Source organism: Phragmites australis, chromosome 21 (genome assembly GCF_958298935.1).
Source record: "Phragmites australis chromosome 21, lpPhrAust1.1, whole genome shotgun sequence".
Lineage (NCBI taxonomy): Eukaryota > Viridiplantae > Streptophyta > Magnoliopsida > Poales > Poaceae > Phragmites > Phragmites australis.
In genome coordinates, this window is record NC_084941.1 from 21,521,383 (window position 1) to 21,533,651 (window position 12,269).

At 43.9% G+C, this 12,269-nt stretch overlaps 1 protein-coding gene and 1 long non-coding RNA gene across 2 annotated transcripts; both read left to right on the forward strand.

The window, feature by feature from the left end:
- Window positions 1-176: 176 nt before the first annotated feature.
- On the forward strand, window positions 177-1,133 carry LOC133903231 (uncharacterized). Its single transcript, XM_062344543.1, has 2 exons — window positions 177-794; window positions 913-1,133. Exons 1-2 carry the CDS (start codon window positions 308-310, stop codon window positions 1,131-1,133), a joined length of 708 nt encoding a protein of 235 aa, XP_062200527.1. The 5' UTR covers window positions 177-307.
- Window positions 1,134-8,298: 7,165 nt separating this feature from the next.
- LOC133903823 (uncharacterized) lies at window positions 8,299-10,582 on the forward strand. Its single transcript, XR_009907367.1, has 3 exons — window positions 8,299-8,588; window positions 9,630-9,723; window positions 10,354-10,582. It is a non-coding gene; the product is annotated as an uncharacterized LOC133903823 (long non-coding RNA).
- The last annotated feature ends 1,687 nt before the right edge of the window (window positions 10,583-12,269 follow it).

Sequence of the window (12,269 nt, forward strand, 5' to 3'; positions counted from 1 at the left end):
GAAATAACACACATGAATTATCTAACGCATGGATGCCCAATTGCGTTTTGCTGATAATTTCGTAAGTCTCAAAGACTTTTCGTTGCGTTCACACATGGGTGGAAATTTCTTATACCAGGTTCACACTCTGGCTGAGTAGATAGTTTTGTATACTGCGCTCTGTTCAGTAAAAGAAAAAAGAAAAAAAGTGATCTCTGGCTGAGCAGTGGGACCACTACAGGCAGTGACTTAATTGAGAGCGGAGGCCTCGTTCATATTCGGGGGCAGAAATTCCCCAAACCAAAACCCTCCGCCCGCACCACCGCAGATGAGTGTGGACGGCGAAATCAGCGGCCATCGGCCCAGCTCGGCGCCGCCGCCGCCGGCGACCCCGCTGGACAACGACGACGTCCTGGCCCAGATCCTTCTCCGCCTCCCGCCGCGGCCGTCCTCGCTCCCCCGCGCGTCGCTCGTCTCTAAGCGGTGGCGACGCCTCGTCTCCGATCCCCATTTCCGCCGCAGCTTCCGCGCCCACCACCGGAAGCCACCCCTCCTCGGTTTCTTCTCCAAAGACAACAGACGTAATATTGTCTTCACTTCCGCGCCGGATCCGCCCGACCGCATTCCCAAGGCGCGCTTCTCCTTGCGGCTTGACAAGGGCAGCAGAGTCTTCAGCTGCCACCAAGGCCGCGTCCTTGTCAGCAACGAGAAACGGCTCCATTTCTCGGTGTGGGATCCTGTCGTCGGCGACCAGCGCCGCGTGGCCTTCCCCCCGGCGTTCCGTGGTGATAAGGTGTTCGCTGTTAAAAGGAGCAGTCATCTGTGCTGCCGGCGACCAAGGCCACGTGCACGGCGCTTGCCCCTCCAGCCCCTTCCAGGTGGTCTTGCTCGGCGACAGTGGAAAACGAATTTTCGCCTGCGTTTATTCATCAGAGACCGGCGCATGGGGCAATCTCATCTCAATATTGTGGCCGCCTAATATGACTCTTTCTAGTGATTCTATCAGTACCCTGGTTGGAAATTCCATTTGCTGGGTGCTTACTGTGTACCGCACTTTTGCTACACTTGAGTTTGATTTGGATAGGCAAAGCCTGGCTGTTATAGAGGTATCACAAGATGTGTTTGACCCGGACGAGGTTGGCAGGGATGGCTAGCAAGTAATGATTACACCTGCACATGGTGGTGTGTTTGAGATGATTAAGCCTTAATTAAGAAGATCATTAACTCTAAAATAAACACCATCTTAAGCGCAAGCGTATATATGTGTATCTGTGTTTGGTGATGCCATTAGAGGTTGACGGTGGGTCTGGGAGCGTCGGTGTAGATGCAAATGTTGTCAATGGTGACGCCGGCGGCAGCCTTCGCTTCGCTGCGGCACCCTAACTTGATTGGCAGTGTGTGGATGTTTGGGAGAGAACAAACCTCACAATATTTTCTCACTTGTGAAGGTGCCGGCTCCCTCTCATCTATATAGGCGCAGCACGGAACGGGACCGCAGCCATGATTAGTTGGTTGCGCCATCGATCATGGCGCTAGGTCAAAAAAGGGACCCCCTTTAGTCGGACGTCAGTTAAGATCTATTAGGAGTGGGGGCCTGAGATCATATTCAACATTCTCCTCCTTGATCGTAAGACTATCATCATAAGCCCACTTTCAATAAAATAGTACACCAAGGCAAAATATTACAGCGGCAAATTTAAATACCACTAAAACCCATAAACCTATAGTATACCACTCCATCTCGAAATAGAAATTCGTTATTGGTAATGAGAGTTGGTTTGCATTATGGTCCTATTATTTAGAATCATAGGCTTTCTAATAACCCCATACTGGCAACATGATCACGAAAAATATAGGATGGTAAGCTTTTAGTGAGCGGATTCGCAAGCATTGACTTAATACTTATATGCTTGAAATTTATTGTTTGATCCTGGATTCTATCTTTCACAACATGATACTTAATGTCGATGTGTTTGGCAGCACCACTCGACTTGTTGTTACTCGTATAGAAAACTACGGGTTGATTGTCGCAGTATAACGTAAGTGGTTTTGAAATACTGTCGACCACTCTTAATCCTGGGATAAAGTTCTTTAGCCATACAGCCTGCCCGGTAGCCTCATAACATGCCACAAACTCAGCTTGCATCGTTGAAAATGTTGTAAGTGTCTGTTTGGAGCTTTTCCACGAGATAGCTCCTCCAGCGAGGGTGACGATATAACATGACGTGAATTTCTTAGTGTCTACACACCCCGCAAAGTCTGCATCCGAATAACCAACGACTTCAAGGTTATCGAATTCTCTAAATATGAGCATGTAGTTTTTAGTGTCTTACAAATAGCGAAGAACTTTTTTAACGGCTTTCCAGTGGTCCGATCCTGGATTTGACTGATATCTGCCAAGCATCCCGATCACGAAAGCTAAATCAAGATGTGTACATACTTGAGCATACATAATGCTTCCGACAGCTGAAGCATAAGGAACCGACTTCATTTGATCAATTTCATATTGGTTCCTTGGACATTGAAATGTCCCAAACTTATCGCCCTTAACAATAGGAGCAGACGTGGTAGAGCACTTATGCATATTGTATTTCTTCAATACTCTATCAATGTATGCCTTTTGAGACAAACCTAATACTCCTTTAGACCGATCTCGGTGAATTTCAATACCAAGAACATAAAGAGGCTTCACCGAGATCCTTCATATCAAAATTAGAGGAAAGAAATCTCTTGGTCTCAAACAATATATCATTATCGCTGCTGGCTAATAAGATATCATCCACGTAAAGAACTAAGATGGTGAATTTTTCCTCTTTAAACTTTACATAAATGCAGTTATCAACTTTATTTTCTTTAAAGCCAAATTTTTTAATGACTTTATCAAACTTCATTGCCTTTTGAGACAAACCTAATACTCCTTTAGACCGATCTCGGTGAATTTCAATACCAAGAACATAAGAGGCTTCACCGAGATCCTTTATATCAAAATTAGAGGAAAGAAATCTCTTGGTCTCAAACAATATATCATTATCGCTGCTGGCTAATAAGATATCATCCACGTAAAGAACTAAGATGGTGAATTTTTCCTCTTTAAACTTTACATAAATGCAGTTATCAACTTTATTTTCTTTAAAGCCAAATTTTTTAATGACTTTATCAAACTTGAGATACCACTGTCTAGACGCTTGCTTTAGACCCTAAATTAATTTCTTAAGGCGACATCCTAAATGTTCCTTGCCTTCCATGACAAAACCTTCTGGCTGAGCCATGTAAACATTTTCTTCCAAGTCACCATTAAGGAATGTCGTCTTTACGTCCATCTGATGCAGCTCTAAATCATAATACGCTGTAAGCGCCATAATTATTCTGAAGGAATCTTTACTTGATATAGGAGAGAAAGTTTCATTATAGTCGATCCCTTCTCTTTGCGAGAAGTCTTTAGCTACGAGCCTTGCTTTAAACCTTTCAATGTTCCCCTTAGAGTCATGTTTGGTTTTGTAGACCCATTTACAGCCTACTATTTTGGCTCCGTCAGAAATTTCTACTAAGTCCCATACATCATTATCGCTCATAGACTTTAGTTCATCCTTCATGGTATTAAGCCACTCAGGTGAATGCTTACTCATCATGGCTCCTTTATATGAGTTGGGATCTTCTGCCTTCCCTATGTCATTAACATCCTCATTCATGTAAACAACGTAATCGTTCGAGATGGCAGGTCTTCTGTCACGCTGTGATCTCTTGATCGATATGTTAGGCACGGCTGGGGACTGCTGAGACTCATCGTTAGGTGTATCATTAGGAATTTCAGAGACCTCAACGGGGGTTGCACTGACGTTAGTTTCTACTGAGGGTGCAACCACTTGGAGCACAGGGATATAGGGCTCTTGGATCAGCGGTGTAGGAACATAAATCTGCTTTTCCTCGAGATTAACTTCCTTGGGCTCCAGATCCTCGCTCTCAAGAAACACAACGTGCCTTGTTTCTACGAACTTAGTGATCCTATCTTGACAGTAAAAACGATACCGCTTCGATCTTTCGGGATACCCGATAAAGTGACAACTAACTGTCTTAGGATCTAATTTCCTAATATATGGATTAAATACTTTAGCTTCAGCTGCATAGCCCCACACGCGTAAATACTTTAAAGAGAGTTTTCTCCCAGTCCACAATTCATAAGGTGTTTTTTGAACTGATTTACTGGGAACCCGATTAAGAATGTGCGCGACTCTCTTAAGTGCCTCCATCCACAGTCCAACTGGTAACTAGAATAGCTGAGCATACTTCATACCATGTCCATAAGTGTGCGGTTGCGTCGCTCAGCTACCCCATTTTGCTAAGGTTCACCAGGTGTAGAATATTGAGCTACTATGCCATTTTCTTGAAGGAATCTGGCAAAAGGACCAGGGATTTGCCCATATAGGGCATGCCTCCCATAATATTCTCCCCCACGATTCGATCTCACTATTTTAATCTTTAGATTGTGCTGATTTTCTACCCCAGCCTTAAATATTTTGAATTTATCGAGAGACTCAGAATGATCTTTAATGGGGTAGATATAGCTGTAACAGGAGAAATCATCAGTGAAGGTAATGAATGGATCAAAACCATCAACCGATGTCACAGGAAAAGGACCGCAGATGTCCGTGTGAATTAATTTTAATAATCCTGTGCTCTGAGTGACCCCTTTCTTCATTTGCTTAACGTATTTTCCTTTAATGCAATCTATGCAGTGGTCAGAGTCGGAGAAGTCTAAAGGTTGGAGAATTTCTTCCTTAATGATATACTCCATTCTCCCCCTCGAAATGTGGCCTAGACGACAATGCCATAGTTTCGAAGAAGTCTCATTAATTGTACTTCTCTTTCTCTTATGACTTAGATCATAGATATTCATCGACACAGAGGATTCATTAAGAGGAAGCATATAAAGTTTGTCTTGTCGGATGACAAGACCAATAACATTTGAATTAAACTTAATAATGCACTTATTGTTTCCAAAATTACAATGAAAACCATCATCAACTAACATCAAAACTGAAATGAAATTCCTCCTCATGGAAGGAACATAAACTACATTATTCAATCTAAGAGTGAAGCCGCTATCAAGAACTAATGGAAAGGATCCGACAGCTTGAACTTCAACTTCCTTCCCATTGGCCACTCTAAGACTTCACTCCCCCTTTCCTAATGTTCTCGCAGTAAGGAATCCTTGTAAGGAGTTGGTAATGTGCACAGTGGCACCTGAGTTAATCCACCATGAATTAAGAGAAAAATTAGCATAAGAGACTCATCAATGAATGTTATTAAATCATTACCCTTCTTTGCGAGCCACTTCAGGAAACCAACACAGTCCTTTTGGTAGTGGTCCTTCTTGTGATAGAAGTTGCATCCGTCATCCTTAGATTCTTGAGAGGAAGAAGCAGAAAGAGCATGTACCTTGGGTGCCCTCTTTGCTGCCTTATCATGCTTAGCGAAGAAATGCAATTTCTTCTTAGACTTGAAATCCTCTTGGAATTTTCTTTTATTCTTGGGGCTGCTAACTTGATTCACAAAGTCTTTATTTTCAGCTCTCAGCCTCTCTTCCTCTTGGACGCACATCGTGATCAAGTCGCTCATGCTCCACTTCTTTTTCTGAGTGTTGTAATTTATCTTAAAAGGAGTAAACTCAGGAGGAAGAGAGGTCATAATGAAGTGGACAAGGAAACCCTCAAAGATTTTCATGTCCATGCCCTTGAGTTTGGCAGCTATGTCTGTTATCATCATGATGTGTTCTCTTATGCCACCGATGCCACCGGACCCATAATTATACTTAGTGTTGAGTTGCTTCTGAATCAGTGTACTGACGTAAACCTTGGAAGTGCATTTGAATTGCTCCTCCATAGATGCCAAGTATATCTTAGCTTTTTCTGAGTTTGGGATAGTTCCCCTTATAGCATCTGATATCGAGTTCCTCATTATCATAAGAGACATGCGCTTGGATCGCTCCCACTTCTCCGAAAGTGCATCATAAGTTTTCTTTAATTTATCATAATTTTTCACACCAACGGCGGGAGCAGTGGGAGCGTCAACCCTGAGTGCGTAGTCCAGGTCCAAAACGTCAAGGACAACTGTCACTTTAGCTTTCCAAGTGGGAAAGTTATTTCTCATAAGTTGCTCTATGCCGTCAATTGTGGCGGCAACAGAAGAAGCGTTAAGAGCTAGAGAGCTGGAGAGAAGAATTGAGCCAGATTAGAAAAATTATCATAAAGAAATAAATTTGCACGAAAATAACCCTACGTTGGTCTGATTAAAATCATTAAAAAAACTCAAATCCGCATCACCGTTGGGCAGAAAACGGAAAAGAATTTGAACTATCACATAAAATGACGTATAATCAAAGTCAACTTTGGTTAGAAAGTAATCATGAACCCACATAAAATTGAGCGTAAAATTCTCTCGAAAAAATCTTCTCGTTGGTTCCAATTTTGTCCTGAGAATTAATCGTAATTTTGTGCACTAATCATTATCAATTTTGGGCCATAATCCATTGCATAAAAGAATAAAATCATTAGATTACCATTGGAAAATCTAAAAAAAGGAAAAGCCCAAAAGCTTAAAGGAAATTGGCCCAAAAGCTTAAAGGAAATTGGCCCAAAAGCTTAAAGAAAATTGGACCAACCGGCCTGATCAGCCCATCTGCCCATGACACCGGCAGCCTAAAACTTGGGCTTGCGGCCCAGAAACTAGCGTGCGGCCTATCTCCTTGCGCACGCGTCGGCCTGGCCGAGAGCGCAGCCCAGCCACCGCGCCCGGCCCATCTTCGCGTCCGGTCCTCTTTGCCTCGGAATTTTCCAGCCATCCATCACGATCCGATGGCTGGCCGACGAAATCGCCCGGGATAAAACACCGTCGGTCAAAACCCTAATCCTAAAATCATTTCCTCCGTCTCCTCTCTGTTTTCTCCGCACGACTCGAGAGAGAGTGGCGGCTCGTGAGTACGCCGGCGACAGGAAGCCGCTAGCCAAAGGGGGGAGAGAGTGACTGACGACGGCGAACCATGGCCGCTGGTCGCCCGAGAGAGAAGAGGGCAGGGGTGCCACTGTGGGCCTACCCGCTGGAGCGCGCGTGCGACCGAGATCACGCGCGCCTCCGTCGGTTAGTTTGTGGTGGTGCCCGAGGATGGAGCGCGCGGTGAGAAGAGGTGCCCCGTCCCGCAGCGGAGGTGAGGAGGGCCGAATGAACCGCGCGCGCAAGAGGAGGGGAGATCCCGCCGGAGAAGAAACACTCCAACGGGCATGACAGTGACGGAAGACGCCGGGATCTGTAAGACCTCCACCCCCTTTCTTTCTTGCTCTAGGGTTCTGAAAAGGGGGCTTAGGGTTCGGGATTTGGGGAATATTGGGGTTTAGGGGTTCTGATTGGGGGGGGGGGATTGGGGATTTCTTAGGGTTTTGATTAATCTCCCCGATTCCCCTCCTTATTGCTTTCTTGAGCACCATCTGCCCAACCTGAGCCTCATTGACCCCATTCCGAGTAGAATCTCCCCAAAACGTGCCAACCCGTGCCACACAAACACACATATATGAATAAACATGACTAAAACATGATCAATTAGCTCTAATCCGAGGCATAATACACTAATTCACATTAATATGAGTCTAATTGGGACTAATTATCACTTAAACATGCTCAATTAACATTGATCCAAAACATAAACAGCCTAAAACATGAATATGAGCATTGATCCGAGCCTAATTCATCTTAAAGATTCATAATTTAAAGCTAATTGATGTAAACCGAAATCAATTAGGCCCGTTTGATCATAAAGTGACATCAACCGAACACAATCTAATCTAATTAAGGTCTAATTGGGTCTGATTAGGGCTAAGGGTGGCTCTGATGCCATTGTTTGAGATGATTAAGGCTTAATTAAGAAGATCATTACCCTAAAACAAACACCATCTTAAGCGAAAGCGCATATACGTGTACCTGCATTCAGTGACGCCATTAGAGGTTGACGGTGAAGTTTGGGAGCGTCGGTGTAGATGCAAATATTGTCAATGGTGACGCTGGTGGCGGCCTTCGCTCCGCTGCGGCACCCTAACTTGATCGGCAGTGTGTGGATGTTTGGGAGAGAACAAACCTCACAAGATTTTCTCACTTGTGAAGGTGCCGGCTCCCCCTCATCTATATAGGTGCAGCATGGAACGGGACCGCAACCATGATTAGTTGGTTGCGCCACCGATCACGGCGCTAGGTCAAAAATTGGACCCCCCTTTAGTCGGACGTCACTTAGGATCTGTTAGGAGTGGGGGCTCAAGATCATATCCAACATGGTGGGCTCGGCTTCCTCGTTTTGTCAGGTCATAGCGCCCGATTATGGAAGAGGAAGGTTGATTCTGATGGTGTTGCTATGTGGGTGCTCAGAAGTACTGTTGAATTGAAAATCTTCCTTCCGCAGTCGAAATGGGTGGAGACACTGGGGTTGGCGGAAGACGATAATGTGATGTTTCTATTCACAGATAGTGGGGGCATTTTCGTGGTCCATCTTGAGTCCGCGCAATTTAAGAAACTTCCTGGAGAAATAAACGACTGCTGGTGCCATCCATTCACAAGCTTCTTTGTTGCAGGTAAATAGCATACATGTACTGTGTTTCTATAACAAAAATTAGTTATTTTCCATAATTAGTTGCTGGGATGCCTTTCCTTTCATGGAATTTTAGACTTACAATTTGAACTTAGGTCCAATCATTTGTGTCTTTGGCTGCTTGATGAAGTCTTGACATTATTATTGTTTTGCTATCATGCAGTTCATATAAATGGTATCAAACTGTTTCAGTCACTTCAAGCTATGCACATCCATGGATCAAAACCATGATTACGAAGATTGCAATTTTCTTTTCAGAGTAACAGACTAAGGTTTATTGTTGGCTGTCTATTGTTGTGCCAGCATGAATGATGTCACAGTACTCAACTGTACATAGATATAGTGCAAAAAACATTAGCGTGAGTTACGTAACAGTTAGAAAATTTAGTACAACTACATGGAAACTATTGTCGAACTGAAATGTCAAATGACTGAATCAATAGTTTAACTGACACAATGAAATGTGTAAAGGTAGGTACATATTTCAGTCAATACTTTGATCTCTATAATCTTGCTACTAACATGAATAACCGCTTGTTTTTGACCTTATAAAATAATATATTATTTGCTACTACAGTTTTTATAGTGGCAAATCCATTTGTACGAGAGAGGAAAAATGAAGCAAGATAGTTTGATCTTTTCTAGCAAAAATTATTAAAATCTGAATAACCACGACCACTTTTGTTTCTAGAGTTTGTTAGTTTGGTAGTTTTTGAGATCCGCTTGAGATCACATGGCACATGTTCGTGTAAGGTTAATTTTAGATATTTTTCTGATCAGCCAAAATAGTCTGAACGTGCATGTTTGTTCCGATGAGATAGATGAGTACAATGTTTCGAGGAATACCCTTTCCACTCGATAATAGATGTGATTTTTCTTATTTGTTCCTAGTATTCCTATCAAACCAGAGTTGTTTTTCTCTCAACCTACAAATTTGGGTTCATCTAAATATCTCCTCACTGCTCCATCATATCTATTTGTCTTTATGAAACGTTTTTATTTGTTTCACTTCATATCCTTGTAGGCGTGGGTGTTGGACATGATGGAGTTGAAATTGGACACAATGCTTAAGATGGCTATTTGGTTAAACATGCCACTGTGCTTTATTGGTTGAGCAGGTAATGCAAAAACATTTTCTGAATGTAACCTGAGGGATCTGAGTAGTTTCTTAAAAACATAGGTTTTTTTGCCCCTTTAATACCGTTTCTCAAGTACCAAATTCCATGAGAGGATTCCATAATTTTACATTATCACTGTCTGCATCCATTGCTCAGCTGTTAGCCCACCTCCCATTACATTTCTCAGCAGACTGCCCCCTGGCTCTTTTATCCAGGTCCTCTTCCTCATCCCTTCCTCAGTAACCTTCTGATATTGTGTGAGATTTGATAAGGCAAGTAGGTCAATATTTGGTCCCGATGGGGGCTTTCACTAAATGCTTACTTTCTACCTAGATCGGATCATCAGAATCAGGTCATTATAACTTGATTAGGGCATTGAATCACGAAACTTTACTTGTCTTTGCCATCTGATGCGGCCAGTGCATTTTCCTGTTGTTCTATTGCTGTTCTCTATTGTTAGTGTTGGTTTTGTCTGGTAATTCTGAGATAATTCAACCTTGGAGATAAGCTCCACAAGTGTGAATTTAATGTCCACTGTTTGAAATTGCCAAATTTTTGTGAGATAGGACTCCTGACTTTTGCATCAGTGAGTATAAAGTGGTTTAACTGATGAGGTCATTTGTTCTGCAGGTACCTAAAGTTTCGTTCCGGTTGCCCAAATGAAGAAATGTCTTGTTGACATAGACACTTCCATTTTGTATACCGTGGCCAGGGGTCCTTTCCATGTGGGAAAATCGACCCTTAACGATGCATGTACTGGAAATCTATGTAGTGTGCTTGCAGGAATTAGTATGTACCCTTAACGATGCATGTAGGTTATCAAGCTTGCTCAAACATAACCAAAGTGTTATAAAACAGATGATCCATGTCAAGTCAACCGTCGAGTAGTTGCACATCCAGCAATTGCTCGACGGTTGTTCATGTCCATTTGTCCATAGACATCTGTTTGGGAGACGTGTCTCTAGAACGGACACCTCATTTGTTCTTTACATCCAGTTACTATCACTTTCAACACGTTATCAGTACCTACACCTTCCACTAAGTGATCAACAGAAGAATTGGAGGCACAATCACAGGTGAGAACCATGACGATCCTAGACGTACCTGCAATGGTATTGGTTGTCGCTCTACTTGGTGCTTTACATCATGTGCGACGTCTTCACCCTCACATCTTTGGTGGTCGTTGTGGTCCTTAGGGCCGCGATCACTGATTCTTCCGTCACTGTGGTCATCGTGGTTCGCGTCCGCTTCGTCGTACTCTGGTTGACACACAAGGCGTCGACCCAAGCACCACCATAGCCATGACTGGCGCAGGTGTCGTCGTCCACTAGGGCCCTCTCGACTTCTGCCCGATACATGGCCTTGCACAATTATCGGACTCACCGACAGTGAGTACTGCCGAGCCGTCACCACCAAAGGTCCAAGTCCCAGTCAACATTGTCTCGGCACCATCGTCCCCCATGCTTGCGCTCACCACACCGATGGCACTAGGGCCGAGTCGCCTTGGCCACATGGTTGCCACAGCATTGCGCTGCCTAAGCAACGGCGCACCAGCGCCGGTGACCCGAGATGTCACACCGACACCTTCGACCCACCTAGGCGGCACGATGGCAGCTCGCCGAGGGGTCCCCCTACTTCATAGACCCAGCAATCGGATGCTCCTTGGGCGCATCCTCCCCTCCACGCAGTATAGGACCCACCAACACCGCAGGCGAAGGGACCTTGTCGTCGCCCTCCACTCTAGCTCGTCGTATCCTCCGTTGCTTCGCAACAGCAGCGGCGAACCACCAGCCCAGCCTCCACCCAGGATCTTGGACCCCACCATCCTCAGGCCTTCGCTTCGGGACCCACATCAATGGCGGTAGTGGCAACTTGACCTCCTCCTCTGATAGGGAGTACACGCCGCGCTGAGAGGCGCGGTGGCACGACGGAGCAGAGGCGGAGCAGACGAGGCGGTGTGGCGGTGCTAGCGGGTGAAGCGTGATGGGTGGGGCGGGGCATAACCCTAACCGCCCCACCAAGCCTAGGTCTATTTTGTAGAAAACCCCCTGGGTTTCTAACATATTGCAAGATGTTCCAACTACAAGTATTGTGTATTAAGTACTTTTCATGTTTAGGCCCTCGGTTTTTACAATAATTGCACACTGTGTTGTTTACTGTTGTAACTTCATACTCCAGACCCTGTTTTGTCTGGAATATTGTGTATTTTTTAATGTGTTCGTTTCATGCAATCCCTATAACATGCAGTTTACTTAGCAATCATTGTTTATTTTGCAATTAATTTTCTTTATTGCAAAGTTTATATTTTGCACTTACATTTACAATTAAGCCCGCAATTGCTTCATATAAGCACACAACGCTTAATTCAAAGTAGAATTTAATGCAAAATTTTAAGTGATTACCTCCAATTAATATTTGTGAAATACAAGATGATGGAATCAAGCATCTACTGCACCTCTGCAGATTGTGCTCCATTATTGTGAGGTCTACATAATGTCATTTTGACATTATGACTACCTTCAAAGTGTCCCTCCAAATATTCAATT